Below are 20,827 nucleotides of genomic sequence, written 5' to 3' on the forward strand. Positions count from 1 at the left end.
GGTAGATTAGTTAAGGGTAAACAGCTGAATTCCTCGAGAGCAAGAAGCAGAAATAACCCTAATCGAGGCACTGGGTGTGGTGACAGCAGGTCTAGTACAGCGGGAGGATAACCAAGTTGAATATGGAACGAAGATAGGGAATCTATGATGGTATGCTCCGACCAGATCAACGGCTCAAGATGTGTGGCCGCTTACTTAACCCTTTGCAATCCAATTTTGGATTCAGGGTTTCCTAGGGGGCTTTCTCTTTCTACCATTACACAATGTCGCCATCTGCTGGCTAGAGCCAGTACTTCGGTATGGGACATGCTGAAGAGGCCCCAGACAACAGAGCGGCCAGTAATATACAGTAAGAATACCCTGTTGGACGTCTTCCGACATCAGAGCTGTACAGCCTTCAATCAGAATGTGTTCAGACGTCAGACAGTGGATTGGAAAAGGTTAAGGGGAGTGCCCAACAATGTGTTGCTATAGTGATGGAAAACCCATTAAGAAACTGCGTGTTCCTAAAGCCCAAAAGGTGCGTTCACACCTTTTCATTATTGTTAAAAATAATCGCTGGATCATTCGAATTTGAATGATCGTTCAGTGCGAACACCAGCAGCGATCCAACGGAGAGCGAACAAATTATCATTCATTTCATGCAAGTGTGAAATCCTCGCTCGCTAATCGTTCGTTTTAAACAGCCATCGTTCGGTTGTTCTCATTCACCGGTACAGCGGACTTAACAGTCCTATAAAAAAAAAACATATATATATTTTTGTGTTTAAACTGAACAAACGAGCAAACGGAGACGTCGGGCAATCGATTGATTATCACTATGCGCAGAAGTACTCTAAAAGTCCACACAACGATCACGTTACAGTGGTGCCCATAGAAGTCTATGACTGCATCATTGGGGTGGTTTCACACACAGGATTGATTTTTTTTTTTTTGTCTTTTCTTTTCAAAGTAGCGGTTTTTCAAGCTACAGTCAGGAGTGCATCCAGCAGGAAGGAGAAGTATAGAAGATCTTCCTTTACTTTTCTCATATCTTCTGCATCTACTTCTGGCTTTGGCTCAAAGAGTTGCATGAAAGACTGTGAAGCTGTAGATGCTACAAGTGGTGCTTCGTACTAGTGGCTTCCCCAGCCTCCTGGCTGGGCGGGGTGGCTGCTGGCAGTGGGACTGTGCAGGGCGGTGATTGGGCGCGGGCGGGCAGCGTGCTCATGGTGAATGTGCACATCAGCTTTGTATCAGAGGCAGGTCCTGCCAGGACAGAAGACACAGATCTGTAGGGGCTGCAAGATACTTACTGCACCGTCAGCTGGGTAAGTGCACACGATTTCTTCATGTAACAGCCATGTATTGTATTGGACGTGTGTACATTACATGTTCAAACTCCTACTTTGGGGCTTTTTCTTATAGCGCGCTATATATATATATATATATATATATATATATATATATATATATATATATATATATATATATATATATATATATAATTATGGTCAGCTAATCATCATGACCCATCCACAAGTCCACAACTGCGTTTTCACCGTGCATTAGGCATGCATTGCACAGATGCGCGATTCGACGTGAATGGAGTCAATAGAAGTCTATGGACTTTCACTGTTCCATGCACACCTGCATATCGATACGCAAGAGACATAAATCGCAGCATGCTCTATTTCTCTCCATATGTACGCGGCGTGATCCCTGTACACTTGTATGGGCGGTGTATGATGCGCTGTACATACGCAATACAATGTATATGGGCAGCATTTCCATACAGATCCCTGCTCTGAACATAGCGAGGCTTTTAAAAAATGTATAACAAAAAAGTACAGTAAAACACGCACATGTGCAAGCAAATATGCAACGCTTATTGCGCAAATGCGCTTATCGCATTACCTGAGAGCAATGCGATCTGACAATGTGGCCCTCAGGCCGAAAAAGTTGTGCACTCATAAAGAAATAGCTATTGCTACAGAGAGTGTATTCAGCAGTGCGCTGTAGCTATCAGCAGTATGTTGTAGCTATCAGCAGTGCAAGCTACAGGATCACAGCGGCCGCCGCACCTTTTTCTTAATGATTACACTATTTAGTCACTTAGGTGGAGAAAATGTAAGCAGCAGTTTGTGAAACTTTCTGCTGTGTCATGGGAGTGAAGACACAATGAGGGAAAGACGAGAAATTCAGCATTTGGCACCTCTAGTAAACGGTTATTACTGGCATTCCCCTGACATGTAATTATTACCCTATTCAGGCTCTTTACAAGCAGGAGCTCCAATAACAGATCAGAGGAGCTGTAAGGCCTCATGTCCACGGGGAAAATCAGATCCGCTGCAGATTCTCCATGGAGAATCTGCAGCGGGTCCCTCCTGCCCCGCGGACATGAGGGCTGAAAATAACAATAAATCAGAATTAACTCACCTCCCATCCGCTCCGTTTCTTCTCTTCGCTGCGGCGTCATCTTCTCTGCGTCGCGGCCGGATCTTCTTTCTTCGGCTCGGCGGATGTGCAGGATGACGTCGGTGACGTGCCCCGCGCATGCGCCGGCCCGAAGCAAAATGATCCAGCCGCGACGGAGAGAAGATGGCACCGCGGAGAAGAGAAGAATCGGAGCGTGTGAGTAAACTCTGATTTTTGTCTCCCGCGGATCCGGACGGCTTCCATAGGCTTCAATAGAAGCCCGCGGGAGCCGTCCCCGCGGGAGACCCGCATGAAAATGGAGCATGGTCCGGATTTTTTCATGCTCCATTTTTTTTTAAAATTCCTTTTATTGACGATCCGCGGGTATTTATCTACCCGCGGGTGGTCAATGCATCCCTATGGGATGCGGATCCGCGGGCAGAAGAAGAGTTAAAATCCGCTGCGGATTGCCCGTGGACATGAGGCCTAAGACATCCAACTGGAAGTCGGGATTTACAGTTCTGTAGCAGAAACCCAGAGCTCCAAGCGTTGTCTCAGTGCACTGATGAGCATTTCATTCACACGAGGGAATTTGTGCAGCTAACTTACATGCGCAAAAACAAAAAGTGGCTATTAGAACTAATGGTTTCCTATGGAGACATTCAGACGAAGGAGTTTTAGCTGTGCAGAGAGAAAAAAAATATCGCACCTAAAAAGATAGTCCATCAGTGACTGAAATTCCCTCCTGCGTAAAAATTTAGGCCTTGACATACAGTGCAGAAGCCTCCACAGACTCCTATGGGAGACTATACGTGCTGGCCGGCAAAGGGAGATGAAGGGATTCCCCTGCAGTGGGGAGGGACAGAGCAATGAAGGGAAGCCTCAGAGGGGACCCCCTTCATTGCCAAGGATTCCCCAGCAGTGGGGAGATAGAGAAATTTCCCCCCAGCAGGAAGAGAGAATTCCGCTAACTCCTCCAGCTCCTCTGCAGGGGAACCCGTCTCTCCCTGCTACGGGGATATCCCTCCAGCTCCCCTGCAGGGGATCGCCTCTCTCCCTGTTACGGGGATATCCCTCCAGTTCCCCTGCAGGGGAACGCCTCTCTCCCTGTTACGGGGATATCCCTCCAGTTCCCCTGCAGGGGAACGCCTCTCTCCCTGTAACGGGGATATCCCTCCAGTTCCCCTGCAGGGGAACGCCTCTCTCCCTGTTATGGGGATATCCCTCCAGTTCCCCTGCAGGGGAACGCCTCTCTCCCTGTTACGGGGATATCCCTCCAGTTCCCCTGCAGGGGAACCCCTCTCTCCCTGCTACGGGGATATCACTCCAGCTCCCCTGCAGGGGAACCCCTCTCTCCCTGCTATGGGATATCCCTCCAGCTCCCCTGCAGGGGAACCCCTCTCTCCCTGCTACGTGAATATCCCTCCAGCTCCTCTGCAGGTGAACCCCTCTCTCCCCCCCCCCCCCCTTTCCCCACAGGGGAACCCCTCCATCCCCCTGAGATGAAGAAAAGCCCCAGCTCCCAATAGTGTGAAAATGGAATTTGACCGCTAATTAGGCTCGGGACTTGATAGCGGGAAATCATCTATTCATGACAGAGATAGATATATATATATATACAGTATATATTTTTCTCTTCTGCACGATTTTGACGTCCTTGTGAATGAGCTCTTATAATGTGTGCTTTCTGTAAGATATCAATATATATCTTTTTCAGAGTATGTGGAATATGTTGCACATTGGCAAGTAGTGTGGGCAAGCTTATCTCTTGTTTACTTCTCTCATTCATCTCTAGGCGTAGCGTTCCTTAACCCCTGAGTGACGAAGCCTGTTTGCGCCTTAAAGGGGTGGTCTCGCGAAACCAAGTGGGGTTATACACTTCCGTATGGCCATATTAATGCACTTTGTAATGTACATTGTGCATTAAATATGAGCCATACAGAAGTTATTCCACTTACCTGCTCCGTTGCTAGCGTCCTCGTCTCCATGGTTCCGTCTAAATTCGCTGGCAGCTTGCTTTTTTAGACGCGCTTGCGCAGTCCGGTCTTCTCCATTCAGCACGAGCCGCTTCAGTGTGCTCCCCGCTACAGCTCTTCTGCGCATGCGCAGACGAGCTGTCACTGCTCGGGAGCGCGCTGAAGCGGCCATTCTGCACCATCCTCTGTTAGAGGAAGGTGCAGAAACTGGAGCTGCCCAGCGGAGAAGCCCAGCCCAGCCCAGCAGCCCCGAGAAGCCTCCCAGGTAAGTGATGGGTCGGGGGGGGGGCTGCCGCTGCGCCGGGGGGGCTGCCGCTGCGCCGGGGGGGCTGTCGCTGCGCCGGGGGGGGCTGCCGCTGTGATGGGGGGGCTGTCGCTAGGCCGGGGGGGGGCTGCCGCTGCGCCGGGGGGGCTGTCGCTAGGCCGGGGGGGGCTGCCGCTGTGATGGGGGGGCTGTCGCTAGGCCGGGGGGGGGCTGCCGCTGCGCCGGGCTGCGCCGGGGGGGCTGTCGCTAGGCCGGGGGGGGCTGCCGCTAGGCCGGGGGAACTAGCGCTGGGCTCCGGAACCTAGCGCTGGGCTCCGGGGCCTTCACCTGGGCTGAGGGTCTAGCGCTGGGGAGCCGGGGGCTAGCGCCGGTTACCTGCTGTCTGGTCGGCGGCTGCGGGGCGTCTGGTCGGCGGCTGCGATGCGTCCGGTTGCCATGGAGACACAGCTGGCGGCGTCTCGGGAGCGCGCACGTCGGGCTGCAGCGAGCGACGGGGAAAGAGCCGGCGGCCATCTTGAGGAAACTTTTATAAGTTGCTGAAACGCTGGAACGGTAAGTATGAACCAGCTAGAAATGTCATTTACAGGGGGGCTTTGTAATGTATGTTTAATGGGGGGGACTGGGCAAAAAAAAAAATTAACTGCTTCCTCGAGACATCTCCTTTAATGACCAACTAAAATTTCATTTTTTTTTCATCGTCGCATTCCAGGAGCCATAACTTTTAAATGTTTCCTTCGACAAAACCATGTGAGGGCTTCTTATTTGCAGGACAAGTTGCGTTTTTTTATTTACATCATTTTTGGTTACTTATAATGTATTGTATAACATTTATAATTTTTTTTTAAGGTGGATGGAGGAAATAACAGAAATTCTGCCATTTGTTTTTTGGATTTCATTTTTATGGCGTTCACAAAATAAATAATGTGCTCACATTATTCTCTGGGCCAGCACGAATCCAGCAACACCAAGTTTATAAAGTTTTTTTTTTTTTTATGTTTTGCTAATTTTGTACAGAAAAAAAATTATTTTTATTTTTAAAGACTTTTGTGGCAGCGCATTCCAAGAGGTAAATTCCACCACGGAATTTCGCACCGTGAAATCTCCCGTCCTCACCCGCAGCATGTTCTATTTGCGCATCATTGCAGTCAATGGAAGCCGTCCGTTCACGCTATCTCCCGCTGTAACCAGCGGAAGATAGCGTAAAAAACCGCTTTCCCGCCTACCGCCGCCGCGTCATATGACGCGGCCGGCGCGTCACGTGACACGGCCGGCCGCGTCATGTGACGCGGTGAGCGTGTCACATGACGCAACGGCGGTGGGCGGGGAAGCGTCTTCATGCTATCTTTCGCTGGTAAGTATGGGGTCTCTGGGGGGTGCTGTGACGGGCTTCACTGCGGAATATTACGCGGCGGAGCCCGTCACGCTCGTGTGAAGCCGGCCTTAGGCTGGGTTCACACAAGGCGGATTTGCCGCGGAAATTCAACGCGGAATTTCGCCGCGGCAAATTTGCCTGCGGCAGCTAATCTCGGGATTAGCCAGCCGTGTGGACAAGATTTCTCAGAAATCTCGTCCACACGGGACGGCCAATCCGCTGCGGTAAATCAGGCTGGAACCGCGGCTGCGGCGGCCGCAGCCACGGTTTCAGAATATGCAGCATGTCTATTTATCTTTTCTTCCCGCTGCAGCCGCGCTCTACTCTATGGGAGCGCCGGCCACAGCGGAAGAGCGAGCAGCCAGGCCGCTTCAAAGCCGCCGCGTGTTTGCTGCGGCCAAACCGCGGGATTTCCGGCGGGAATACGCCCAGTGTGAACCCAGCCTTAGGCCTCATGTCCATGGGGAAAATCAGGCCTGCTGCGGATTCTTAATGCAGAATCCCGCAGCGGGTCCCTCCTTTCCCGCGGACATGAGGCCTAAAAAGAGATTTACTTTCCTGTCCGAACGCTGCGGATCTGCCCTCCGTCGCGGCCGGATCTTCCTTCTCTGGTCCAGAGGATGTGCTCGGCACGCTGGCAGCGTGCCGCGCGCATGCTCCGGGCACTCCATTTTCTTTTTGAACTCCTGCTCTCCCATGCCGGAGAGTGGGAATTCAGCTGCGGGTGTGCCGCGGATCCAGACGGCTTCCATAGGCTTCAATAGAAGCTTGCAGGAGCCGTCCCCGTGGGAGACCCGCACTAAAATGGAGCATACTGCGGGGGATTTCCCGCAGACGCAATCCGCGCCTCAAGGGAAAATGACATCCGCAGGTATTTAACTACCTGCGGGTGTCCAATGCATCCCTATGGGGCGCGGATGACGCGTGCGGGACACCCACTGCGGATCTGTCCCCGTGGACATGAGGCCTAAGTCTTCATTTATCCAATTTTCGGGGACCTATAACATTTTTGAGGCAAAGTTAACAAAATCTGCAATTCTGGCATGTTTTTTTATTTTTATTTCTAATAGAGTTCCCCATGCAGTATAAACTATATATTAAATTAATTCTCCAGGCTACTACAATTACTACAATTATGTCAAGACCATATTTATATAGTTTTTTGGGGGAACTTTTTCACACTTTTCTAAAAAAAATTAAATAAAATTTTTGTTTATGACTGCATTCAAAGACCTTTTTCCTTTTTGTCAACGGTGCTGTCATTGCAAACGCCGTGATAGGACATAGTGTTTTTTTTGTTTTGTTTTGTTTTTATACATAGTAAAGAGGGAAGGGTGTGTTTTATAAACTTTTTAGTTTTGTGCAACTAGGGGACTTGAATATCAGTATCTTTTTTTTTTAATTATTATTCTTCTAATACACTATTAGGGCTTATTTACATGAGCGATACACGCTTCCATCTAAGCAGCCCCCCCTTCCTTCCTCCTCACCAGCTCTCTGCCTCTCTCCTTCAGGGCTCTTTTCCAATGTATCTCATCACATGGGCGTATTTCTGAGACGTAAAAACGCCCAGCCGAGCCAATATAGCACCGGCGTTTTTACGTTGGGCCCAAAACATAGTCCTTGAACTACGTTTTGGGCCAGAATACGTCGGCAGCTTCATGGGCTATGGGAGCCCACAGCAGCAGCTGTAGGTGGGAGGGAGTTTAGCAGTGTGGCTGCTAAACTCCCTCCTCTGTTCTCCTGCACAGGTCAAATGTTTGTGTGCCCGTTCCATTGGCCTGGCGCAAATGCACCAAGCTCACCAGGCAATTGCCTATTTCCCCTCCCTCCCCATCACAGGCTCACCTATCGTTACTCGCTGTTCGTTCTGTGCAATGGGGGGCGGGGCTAAGTGCCGGTCCACCCCGCCTCCTTCCATTGATGGCTATGGACAAGGAGGGTGTGTGGGTGGAGCTAAGCGCCCGCCCTCTCCTCGCCCCTTGTCCATACCCATCGATAGGAGCAGGTGGGGCGGACTGGAGCTTAGCTCACCAGGCCATCCGAATGGGCGCACAAATATTTGACCTGTGCACCCATTCACCAAATTTCCTTCTCCCAACGTAGCGTATGGCGGCTGGCCGTGAAAACGGCGGCTGATATGCGCTCGTGGGAATAAAGCCTCAGTCTGGCGTTTGCAATGGGAGGGGGTGGGGCAGAGGCGGAGCTTCACTCTGTCTCGCCCACTTCTATTGCTGGCTAGGGACAAGGAGAGGGGGCAGAAGCTTCATAGATATTAACTCATTGATCACTAAAACAAATGTCCACTTCATAGTACTTGGCTATGTCCGTCAGTCACATAGACTCTGAAAGGAGTGGCTGCTCGAATGCTTGACTGCCACTCCATGCAAACTCCTTGCAACACCTCAGAGGGGTGACCCTGGGCACCTGGCTAACATGAAGAGCTGGGAGGGATAAGTGCTGTCTCGTCATGGTGGCATTTACCAGGCTCTGGTCCCTGAGGGATGACATGCAGCCAAGGCCAGTGTAGGATCGTAGGCCAGCTTCGACACCCCTATGATGGGGAATGCCAATAAACAGGATGGGGAGAGTAGTAGTACCTATCACTTTTGATGCCACTGTTCCCACACACCGGTATGCTAAGCGGCAGAGAAATGAACACCGGGACTTGTGTATAGTACCTCAGGTCCCCAGGAACGGTTAGGGCCTGGTATAACTTTTACTTGAATAATAAACTTCTACAACAGGTATTGCAGGTACAATTCACTTTAAGATGATTAGCAGGGTACAGCTCAGAGGTAGGGAGGATACACAGGATGACTACTGTCCTACAGTCCACGTTATTTGTATCTCACCGGTCCTTTATTGGGAGCACTCCAGAGGAGGAATGGGGGTAGGGGTCACTCCGCAGATTCCCTGGCAGACAACTATTAAAGAAGGCTTAGCCACTAAACACCCCGCACAGCAGGCGCGTGGGTGTCAAAATAAAGTACCTCTGTGCGGTGATCCTAACTATGGACGGCTGCACAGGAAAACTTCGTAGTGTGAACTAGCACCTTTTTTTAGAACTTTTGGTAGGGTTCTCTCTCTCTGATGACGGGACTCACTCCTCTCACATCCACACTCCAAAGGCTATGGGATACTGCTCCTCTTCTTCTATGTTCACCTACTTGGAAGCTGAAGGTGCTTCCACGTGGCTGTGTTAGTATTATAACTTCTCCTAAAGATGGACTCTTTTCCCACTCTCAAACACTCTTATTTATACCTTCTTACATACCACATGACAAGACAGACTGATACATTTACATGCAGGCGATGTTTTAATTACTGTTAACCTCTCAAGCGCCATAGCTGTGCAACACACACACTGGATATGACAAGACAAGCAAGTGCATCGGTATTATTGTATCTTGATGCCACCAGAAGCTAGGGGTTTAAAAGGAGGAACGCCCCAGTCACACCCCTAGCTCCGATCAAGGGTCAAGGCACAAGGGTGCTAGCAGCACGGTGTGCATACATTTGTCCCAGCGCTGCATCCTTAGCCTCAGGGTTACTATAGTTCTTAGGCTTACATTATTACCTGTAAATGCTGGCATGTGACCGCTGTAACATGGCAGCATTTACATGTCCTAATGTAAGCCTAAGAAGTATACTAACCCTCAGGCTAAGGCTGCAGCGCTGGGACAAAACTATGCAGATGCTGCAGCCTATGTGCTCCCTCCCGCCCGTCATTAGAGCGATGCTTGCTAAGCGGGCGGCAGCTCACTTCTCTGTCCCATACGGCATTTCTGCCATGCCTGAATGCCGCATGAATGGTCGGTGAGGGCCGATACCGGGACAGCACTGTCTCTTCTGTACAGTGAGGCAGGGGTTGGCGTTGTCGGCCGCTGGGTAACGCACTTGGTCCTGGGGGTACACGGCTGCAGCGCCGGCGGCCGCTCAGTGGCTTTTGTATTAGGCCTCCTGCACACGGGCGAGAAAGTCGCGCGATTTTGTAGCATTGCTATGATGCTACAAATCGCATGTATGAGAAGCCTATGGGTTCCTTCACACATGAGATGCTTTGTAGCATGCTACAAAACGACACACACCTCTCAGGTCCGGTGATATGCCCGCGACTCGTGAGGTTTTGTAGCCCATGTTTCTCTATGGAGCCTTCCTCTCTGTTGCATCGCATCGCAAGAAAACGCGGTTTGCATGCGATGCAACTTTGACAGTAGCAAATGCTACAAAGTTGCATGATTTTGTAGTGTCACATGCGACTTTGTAGCGCTACAAAATCGCGGTATTGCTGCGAGAAAATTGCAGCGATATCATACGGTGCGGCGATGCGATATCACTGCGATTTTCTCGCAGTGATGCTGTGTCGCCCGTGTGAAGGATGCCTTAATCTTTTGTGGCCTTGCAGGACCTGCAGAGCAAGACACTGTGCAGCCATTCAGCATCAGGGGGCGTCACCCCCTGTCAATCTTGGCTCCACCAGGAATTCTTGGTGGCATCAAGATACAATACTACCCAGTGCATCTACATAGGACAAAATATGTATGACATTTATGGAGGGGACCACGATGGTGTTCTGGGCCACTACACTCCTCTTCACTGCACCCAAGAAGTTAGGAAGAACTGGAGGTTTGGGACCTTTGTTCTAGTGAACATAAAGGTCCCAGTGGTGGGACTCCCAGATGGGTTGTCCCACAATCGATATTTAACACCCATTTAAAGGGAATGTATCTTCACAAAATTATCTATTGTTGGAATGAAGTTTTGTGTGTGTGTGTGTATAATATATTATAGTAAAGCTTTTATCTGCATTTTTAAAAAATTGCCATTTTCACACTGACCCGTCTAATAACTTTCTGTTCTCTAAAGATCACCTTTTTGGCAGTTTCCTCGTTATCATCACAACCTGGATTATAATGACGGGTAGCAGCTATGTAGACCTAACACAGCATCACACCATTAACTCTGCACATGTCCCAGGTCAGGTCTAGAACACTTTCCCATAGAACTCAGTGAGTCATCTCTAGGCTACAGGTTCCTATAATCTGTGTGGCTGCTGTAAGGCAAATCTCTAAATGCTGAGACCAGAAATTCAACCACTGCGGGTGAGTTTTAGGCCTCCTTCACGCGGGCGACAAAGTCATGGGCAGTGATTGAACCAATCACAGCCTTTCATCGAGCACTGGCTGTGATTGGTTAAGTGTCAGCCAATCACAGCCAGCGCTTCTAGCAGCCGGGGATTTTTCAACCCCCGGCCCGAAGATGAAGATAATCAGTGCCGAGACCCGGGGAGAAGCTGTTGCGGCGCCCCAGACAGTGTGGGAGAGGTGATGTACACTTTTTTGCTTCAGTTACAGTTTGTTTTTCTGGGTAGGGCTTATATTTCAACCCCCCCCCCCCAAATCCTCGCATGTGATGCTACAAAGTCACGAGAAGACACAGCGATACCGCATGGTGCAGCAATGTGATATCGCTGCGATTTTTCTCGCAGCGATGCCGTGTCGCCCATGTGAAGGAGGCCTTATAGTGTGGGCTCCAAGCTGCACTGCAAATATAATTCAGCAACTTCAGACTTTATACAAGCCAAAAGATGGTCACAGAATTAGAAGAATGGGCTTTAACAAAATTAGATGGATCAGCGTTCTGGAAAACATAAATCATACTAGTAGCCTCTTTAGTTCATCTATCCAAGGTAGGTAAGTTGGCTTTACCAGTGGTTCCCTCTGCCAGTACTTTTCCTACAGGCTGCAGTCAGACTGTTTACATGACATTGCAGGGTGCTGCACCCAACCAGAGTTCAGTAGTCAACTGCTGAGGTCTGTGATTGGCTGCAGCAGCCTGTAACGTTCTGTTCACGGACTCACTCTGCAGTTAGTAAACCAACCTGGGACAGGTAATTATAGGCTATTTGATTTTCTTTTATAATGGGTAGCTTATTTAAAAAAACCCAAAAACTTGGAAAACCCTATTAAAGGGGTTGTCCCGCGCCGAAACGGGTTTTTTTTTTTTTCAATAGCCCCCCCCGTTCGGCGCGAGACAAACCCGATGCAGGGGTTAAAAAAGAAAACCGCACAGTGCTTGCCTGAATCCCCGCGCTCCGGTGACTTCTTACTTACCTGGTGAAGATGGTCGCCGGGATCTTCTCCCTCCGTGGACCGCAGGTCTTCTGTGCGGTCCATTGCCAATTCCAGCCTCCTGATTGGCTGGAATCGGCACGTGACGGGGCGGAGCTACAAGGAGCCGCTCTCCGGCATGAGCGGCCCCATTCAGAAAAGAAGAAGACCGGACTGCGCAAGCGCGTCTAATCCGGCGATTAGACGCTGAAAATTAGACGGGCACCATGGAGACGAGGACGCTAGCAACGGAACAGGTAAGTGAATAACTTCTGTATGGCTCATAATTAATGCACAATGTACATTACAAAGTGCATTAATATGGCCATACAGAAGTGTATAACCCCACTTGCTTTCGCGGGACAACCCCTTTAAGCTTTCTTCAACTGCACAAAATTAATAAATTCTCAACCTTCCTGATCCTTTTACTCAAAACTTAATGGTTCTTGAAAACAAGACAGATCTAATAATAATAATCTTTATTTGTATAGCGCCAACATCTTCCGCAGCGCTTACATAGACAGGGGGGAATACAGAAAGACAAAAGTACAAACATTACAGAACCACGGTTACAATCGTAATCAGTTGGTGGAAACAATAGTGGTGAGGGTCCTGCTCCAACGAGCTTACATACTACAAATAATGGGGTGATACAGAAGGTAAAGGGGCTGGAGATGTGCACGGTATGGCGAGGTGGAGAGTGAGGGATTCTATACACATAGACAATGGTCAGACATTTAGCCGTGTGACGGCAGAATCGGTATGACTGCAGGAGCGGTTTATGTTGGCTAGCAGGGATTGCAGTCACTAGGGCAGAGAGCATGTTATCAGGCGGAGTACAGAGGGGTTTGTTTAGGGAATGCGGTATGTCTCCCTGAAGAGGTGCGTTTTTAGAGCACGCCTGAAGTTGTTTGAGTCCTGGATAGCCTGGATATCCTTCGGTTGTGCATTCCAGAGGACCGGTGCTGCTCTGGAGAAATCTTGGAGGCGGGAATGAGACGTTCGAATTAAAGGGGCGCGCAGTCTGGTTTCGTTAGCAGAGCGGAGAGCCCGGGCTGGGTGATGGATTGAGATGAGGGAAGCAATATAGGGGGGCGCTGCGCTGTGGAGGGCTTTGTGGATGAAGGTGGCGAGTTTAAATTGAATTCTGTATTTAACGGGCAGCCAGTGCAGTGACCGGCACAGGGCAGAGGCGTCTGAGTAGCAGCTGGACAGGAAGATGAGCCTGGCTGCTGCATTCAGGATGGATTGGTGAGGGTAGAGTCTGGTGCAGGGGAGGCCGATCAGCAACGAGTTGCAATAATCGAGCCGGAAGTGGATGAGGGCAGCAGTAAGCGTTTTTAGCGTGTCCACAGTGAGAAAAGAGCGGATTCTTGAGATGTTCTTGAGGTGCAGCTGACATGTTCGGGCCAGAGATTGGATGTAGGGGGTAAATGATAGATCAGAGTTGAATATGACCCCAAGGCAGCGGGCATGTTGTCTAGGAGTTATGGTGGTGCCACACACTGAGATGGAGATGTCAGGATGAGGTCGGTTAGTGGAGGGTGGAGTAACTAATTTTTAGAGAGGTTTAGTTTTAGGTAGAGAGAGGACATAGTGTTAGAGACAGCGGACAGACAGTCGGTGAGCTGTATGAAGTATAGCTGGATAAAGTATGATGCAGTAGGGAATGGAGATGACATTCCTCATGAGTGGGGGGCTAAAAACAGAACACTGAAAGGTAAATCAATCTGATAGCAGTAGAGAAGTTTGACAGTCGTCTTGGCAAAACCCTGTCTGGGAGGAATCTGGTGTATGGGTTCACCGATGACTAGGCTTGGAGCTTCCATATGTAGTGGCCCATAAATGGGTCCTACAAAAGTGCCTTTGTCATTATTTGTTGGCGTTTAATTTCAGCAGAGCAAACAGGGGTTAACCTGCCCTGCAACTGAGCTATTAATAATCTATCATTGGTTGCCAGCAGATTCAGTCCTGATAGGACAGCAGCACAGATGAGCCGAGCAACCTGATAGGTTGTCAAGCCGTGAGGTGACAGGAGCATGGGAGCTTGTGATTGGAGCGCCTGTTGCACAGGAGGAAAGAAATAAGCGTGCATACGCTGTTAGTGACAGTTGGTCCAGGCAGTTAGTCTAGAGAGTTGGTCATAGGAGGAGACAGGAGGGAGAGGTTAGTTCAGTCAGGGTCGAGTCAGAGGGACAGCGGAGTCCAGTAAGTTGGTCCTGTGAAAAGATAGGAGTTAGTGTTAGTCAGTTAGTGAGTCGACTGCTAGACAGAGAGGCGTATCGCCAATATACTAGATAGTGTATAGGAGCCGGAGAATAGTGAGATAGATTAGTTAGTGTCCAGTCAGCTGTCAGTCAGTGTGTGAAGCAGAGAAATCAGTGTCGGTATAGGAGAGAGTGGCAATAGAATAGTGATAGTCTGTTAGTTTGCTTTAGTGAAAGATAGCAGTATAGTGGAATGTGCCTGTAGGAGTTGTCATAGGGACCCAGTTGTCTGATAGTGAGAAGAGGGTTAGTGGCAGTGAAAGCTATTGTCCAGAGCCCTGCGAATTGCTGTCAGGAGAGTCACCAGACCCTGTGGTGGTGGATTGTGGCCTACAACAGCAGAGTGATGGCGCTGATCCCTGGAGAGAAAGGGAGCAAGCGATCGCTGAGGAGGGATAAATGCCGCCAAATCCCTCTTGCTATACACCATCCATTATATGGATTTCCAGAGAAGTCATTTATGTCAGGGGGCCCTTCAGCAGTGCCCCGCTCACCATCAGGAGAGCTAAGGCTCCAAATTTCCGTGAAGGCCTAACGGTCCACCAGCGCCTGCACAGAGGCACATTAATGTGGAGACCAGGAGTCCAAGCCATACCTAGGCACAACTACAAGGCTATCAAAGGGAAGCCCATACAATTAGCTCACCAGTTTGTGGATTTACAGCAGTAAAAGTGTTTAATTGGTGTGGGTTGGCTGCACTGTGCATTGATATAATTTCTGCTATCATCAAAGGAAAAAAAAAAGGTTCATTTATTATGTTTATTTTAATAAACCCTGGCTTGGTGTGAATAATTTGTCATCTTCATCACCCATTACATTTCGTGCTGTAAAGCACTGGCGTCACGAACAAATTAATAGGAATAGTAAACATATTCCACAACAACACCCATTTATCACCCCACGTGGAAGCCGTTGGTGTCAAGGGACAGCCGCCAGTATAGGAAGAGGAAAGCAGACCCCCTGTCACCATTAATCGCCCCTCCTCACGTACACTCTTGGCAGATGTTATGGGCAGGAGAAAAAGTAATTATCTGGTATCTCTAGCAGATGTTCAAAGGAAGATGAGTGTAAATCACTTAAGACTAAAAGCCCATTTACAAGCAAAGATAATCTTCCAAACAACTGAAAGATTTAGTAATCTTTTTGCATAAAGTGTTAATGGCCCTTAACACTTTATATTCTTCATTTGCATGTAAAGGGGCCTCCAGGAGCTGTTTGCATAGCCCAGTGTGTGATTAATCAAACACCCAGCTGCATTGTTCTTGTCCTGGCTGCCAGCAGGTTACAATCTTATCTGCCAACTCCCTGCGGAGATAAGTCTGTGGTCTACTGAGAGATAAATGTATTTGCTTTATCTCCAGTAGCTGAACTATGAATTTAAGTTCCCCTTAAAATCATTGTTCAAAAGAAAAGTGCCCGGTGCCTGCATTTACATGTAACGATTGTCGCTATTTTCGATCATTTGAACGAATTTTGAGCGATAATCATTATGTGTAGAAGCGCTTAAAAGGTTTTAAATATATATTATTACAAAAGAAAACAATACAGGAGAAATAAATGTATTTATTACACTTAGGGCTCCTTCACATGAGCGTATGCGCATTTTCGTGCACCTTGGTGATGCATTTTTTGGCGCGGAATTAGCAGCACAAAACCGCGCACACCTAAAAAAGATAAGATATTGGCTATCTTAGGTGCGCCCTGGCAGGAGTTTCCATTGACTCCTATGGGAGCAGAAGTGAATGGAAACTCCTGAACTGGGAATGAATATTGGCTGCTTACAGCAGGAAATTTAAAGGGTGTTTCTTGCCAGGAGCACCTTTTAAATGTCCTGCTGTTAACTCTTTGGTCCTTGCAGGGATGAGGGGACTCCCCAAGGGTTCCGTTAATCCCCATGGGGGGTACCCTCATCACTGAATACTGTGACACCCATTGTTTAGTGATGAGGGAATCCCCATGGAGATAAAAGCATCATCTGCCACAGCTGTAGCAGAGTACCGCAATGCTCTCCCGCTGCTTTCAATGGGGTCGGCACTGCCTCTGATTGGCTAAGCACTGTGACTAATTCATCGAAAAAAGAGCACGCTCGTTTGAACAAGGCCTAAATGGGGAAAATTGGCTTCTACCTCATTGTTTTGTTTTTTTCCCTTTCTCTGGATTAACATTGGGGGGTAATAAGCTGAACTGGATGGACATATGTCTTTTTTTCAGTCTTCCATACTATATTACTATGTAATGTTTGTTTGTATTGCAGGAACTGAAAATAAAATCGCCATGAGTGAAAATGAGACAATTACTCAAGAACTATGCAAGGAAGTGGATATGAAAGATGGAGAGTAAGCACAAGAAATGTTACCTGTCTATCTACTACCAATGTTTGTCTACAGCTCCTGTGCAGACCTATGTATTTTAAGCAAGAAGAGGGGGAAAAGTTTGATTGTTACTTGACACCCATTGGTAAAAACGGTTAACAATATGAACAGAAAATCTACTTTTTAATCCCTATTGTATGTTTGTTGCCAAAATAACAGTTTCTATCCGATAGAAAGTTGAGCACTTGCTTAATAAACTTCTCAGTCACTGCTGGGTAAACTCATAAACTCCTCTTTGAGGAGCAGGAAAGGGAATCCCCACAGGTGAACAACGAACAGCACCAGATGGACCCTATTGACTATAATGGGGTCTGTCTGCTGTCTGCCCAGCTGCCCTTTCTTTTGAACGAATGAAAAAGTGCTGCATGCAGTGCTTTTCCTTCCGGTTCAGTGATCCGGAGGGTCCTACAGGGTAGGCAAAGGGTTAATAGGTCATAGGGACATAGGGGGCATCCTTCAAAGGAAAAAGGTTTGTTTTTCCTTCATAATGGGTTTTCCTCTCCATCTGAGAGGATTTCTATGATTGGAGGAAACCGACCACGGGAAGCAGTAGAGTAAGAGCCCCGAGGACTGGGGGAGGAAGAGAAGTCGACCGAAGCCCGGGAAAGTGTGCGTGTGGGGAAGGAGTAGTGAGTCAGCAGAAGGAGGAGGCAGAGAAGAGTTCAGAAAGCGATGGAGAAGGAAGGAACAGTGATTCAGAGCAGTGCAGTAGTCGGGACCCAGCAGCGCTCGGAGTGGGAGCAGAGTCTTTTTCAACCCTTCCAGAATGAACCTAAGACAGGGCAGACCCCGCAGAAGCTGGACGGAACATAGCCATCTCAAATGTGAGTGTATCCTTGTCCCTGCAAAGTCAGAAGTCAGTGTGTCCACGGGAGAGTCTACACTATTCCCTCCATTCCTCCCCAGTTAACCTCCCAATACTTCAGCCTGGCAGCCTATCCCATTCTTCCAAGGGGAGAGTAAAGGAATAAATGTATCTCATTCCATCTGTACCAGAAGTTGTTGGAAGATTGTCTGGCGGTCTAATTCCAGATTGTGAACATTGTACTTAGTCCGAGAAGTTCAAGTAAACTGTGTGCCTTCGGTTTTACAAAAGCTCTTTGGACTTGTCTCTTTATTGCGTTATTACTACTGACTCAAAGGCACTGGCGTCACGCCGAACTTACACTAACCACTAATTGCTATGCCAGGAATCCCATTTGCAATCCAACCTGCTGCACGAGTCACCATTTTAGGCAGAGTAGCCACCACCATGACTAGGCCAGAATTGGCGCACCCACTCGAGCTACTCCTGCCCGCTGCATCGGTATTTTGAGCCAGATCTGTAACGGAACCTCCAACTGGACATTCCAATAGCGATGTGAAACCAGCCTTAATTAGCCACATTTGAGGGAATGCAAAGAAATTATATTTCTGTGTGAAAAATAATTTGATGGCTGCAGACATGCTGCTGTGTTTCGGATATATTTTAATACACGTGGGATTGAGATCCAGTTTAGGACAAGCAGATGTGTAATCTTGACATGACAGACATGGCAAGCAGTGTGTATATCTGATGGCTGTATGCAAATGAAGGATGTACAACCAACACGGAAAAACGAGGAAGGGCTGTAAAGTTTAATTTCCCACTGAATAGCTCAATGTGCCGTACTGGCATCACCCGGAATACTTTCAGTTTCCAGATGGGCATTTGCACCTCTTGATGCTTAAAGGTTAGCCACTTTCTTAGCAGTACATGTCAACTAACTAAAAGACATTTATGTCGCTAAATCATCCTTTATGCCCTTTGTTGTGTCATTTTGCTTAATTCCGGAAGCCAGGCCTCCAATGACCTCTGGATGGCACACTCATCCATGAAATGCAAACCTATGGAGGGAAATGGGACTAACACGTCATCAGATCTTCTCCATTGACACAGTGCAACTGCGTATGCACAGGTCCTGGATGTTGGGGCTTGAGGTATATCCCAATGGTGGCTGCAGAGGGTGGTGGTGGAATGACTCCAGAAAAAAACAAAGGGACACAGCAGAGGACCTAAAGATGAATTGGTGTTAGTCACTTGCCGTGTACTACTAAGGAAGTGGCCAACCCCTTTCAATCTGGGACACTAGCCAAGTAGCAATTTACTTTACCTACATTTCATTGCCTATTCTCTCCAGGTGTTGGAGTTTTGTACTTGGCGTTCTCTTTCTTTCCCATGAATCTGATAAGTCACCATATTATGTCTTTTAGGATGCAGGAGTTTCAGGTGCAAGGACAATCCATCCTTTTAGTAAGGAATAACGGGATATTCAGCGCTACTGGAAACAAGTGCTCACATTATGGCGCACCTCTAAGTAAAGGTAAAGTGTATAAATATGTATTTATATAGTGGAACCTCCCGTAAATCACATATCCTTCACTATGTGCTTAAGTAACGTGCCATTCTCTGCCATGCTGAGCTGAACAGTCCAATGGGCTATTGTATCAGAGTTGTTTTTGTTTTTTTACAAACTTTTTAAATATCCTTTATTTTTTACAATAAACTTTTTCTTTCACTTTTTACATTTTTGTTTAGTCTCCATAGGGCACTTGAACTTGCAATCATTTGATCACTTATATCATACACTGCAATACTTTTTCAGTATTGCATTATGTGATATTTCTTCAGGCAGTCTATTAAGACAGGCTTGTCTTATTGGGCAGAAGTAAATGGCAGCCATGAGGCCTTCAGAATGCACCAGCTGCCATGACACCTAGACGGCACTTGACGATCTCATCTTGGGTAAGGGTACATTCAGGACATCCAAATGCCGATCGATGTATTAAAGGGGTTGTCCCGAGGCAGCAAGTGGGTCTATACACTTCTGCATGGCCATAATAATGCACTTTGTAATATACATTGTGCATTAATTATGAGCCATACAGAAGTTATAAAAAGTTTTTTACTTACCTGCTCCGTTGCTAGCGTCCTCGTCTCCATGGTGCCGACTAATTTTTGGCCTCCGATGGCCAAATTAGCCGCACTTGCGCAGTCCGGGTCTTCAGCAGTCTTCTATGGAGCCGCTCGTGCCAGAGAGCGGCTCCGTGTAGCTCCGCCCCGTCACGTGCCGATTCCAGCCAATCAGGAGGCTGGAATCGGCAGTGGACCGCACAGAAGAGCTGCGGTCCACGAAGACAGAGGATCCCGGCGGCCATCTTCAGCGGTAAGTATTGAAGTCACCGGAGCGCGGGGATTAAGGTAAGCGCTCCGGTAAACTTTCTTTACTTCCCTGCATCGGGGTTGTCTCGCGCCGAACGGGGGGGGGGGGGTTGAAAAAAAAAAAAACCCGTTTCGGCGCGGGACAACCCCTTTAAGGTGCCACTATCAGAAATGGCTACTGCATTTAAAGGGGTAAAAGACACTATCAGCATAAAAGCTGATTACGGTTGTTGTGGCTGAATGTTGGCTGCCAAAGACATTTGACACGGGCCATGTATAGAGGAGGCTCAGCTTCCGAACCTACTTCAGACAATCCCCATGCAATTAGGATGCACATATACGTTCTGGGGCGCTAAGAGTTTAAGAGATATGCAAAGATATCATTAAACATGTAGTTATCGCACTTTTCATGGAAAATACTCTTGCATAGCATAGAACCATCTGTAATGGCAACCGTAATATCTCAGTGGTTAACACTGTTGCCTTATGGCAAGAACAACATCTGCATGGAGTTTGTATATTCTCCACAACAGTTTCCTCTGACCTTTTTGAAAAACATAGGTTAATCCTATAATATTGGTGCTAGTCTATGAGATATTAGATTGTCGTCACTTGTATCAGTCCCCGTCTCCAATATGGCTCACAGTCTCTGTTTACCGCCTGTGGAATATGTTGGCGCTGTATAAGCAATACGGAATAAATATGATTGTAGTGATATTCATGAATGAGTCTTCTGTATTTCAGGGGTTCTGGTAGGGGACAGAGTTCGTTGTCCCTGGCATGGTGCCTGCTTCAATGTAAGGACTGGCGACATAGAAGAGTTTCCTGGGTTGGACAGCCTGCCCTGCTTCAAGGTAATGTTTCTACAAAATGTAATTTTTTTT

At 48.0% G+C, this 20,827-nt stretch overlaps 1 protein-coding gene across 3 annotated transcripts in view; it reads left to right on the forward strand.

Annotated features, from left to right (window-relative positions):
- Window positions 1–1,250: 1,250 nt before the first annotated feature.
- LOC136625480 (apoptosis-inducing factor 3-like) overlaps window positions 1,251–20,827 on the forward strand; it is an 86,509-nt gene continuing 66,932 nt past the window's right edge. For all 3 annotated transcript variants that reach the window (XM_066599680.1, XM_066599681.1, XM_066599682.1), the window contains exons 1-4: window positions 1,251–1,310; window positions 16,645–16,726; window positions 18,995–19,104; window positions 20,688–20,797. In XM_066599680.1, the coding sequence (XP_066455777.1) occupies window positions 16,665–16,726; window positions 18,995–19,104; window positions 20,688–20,797 (282 nt within the window). In that variant the 5' untranslated portion in view covers window positions 1,251–1,310; window positions 16,645–16,664. The remainder of the gene's footprint in view (window positions 1,311–16,644; window positions 16,727–18,994; window positions 19,105–20,687; window positions 20,798–20,827) is intronic.

Source organism: Eleutherodactylus coqui, chromosome 4 (assembly GCF_035609145.1).
Source record: "Eleutherodactylus coqui strain aEleCoq1 chromosome 4, aEleCoq1.hap1, whole genome shotgun sequence".
In the NCBI taxonomy this organism is placed as follows: domain Eukaryota; kingdom Metazoa; phylum Chordata; class Amphibia; order Anura; family Eleutherodactylidae; genus Eleutherodactylus; species Eleutherodactylus coqui.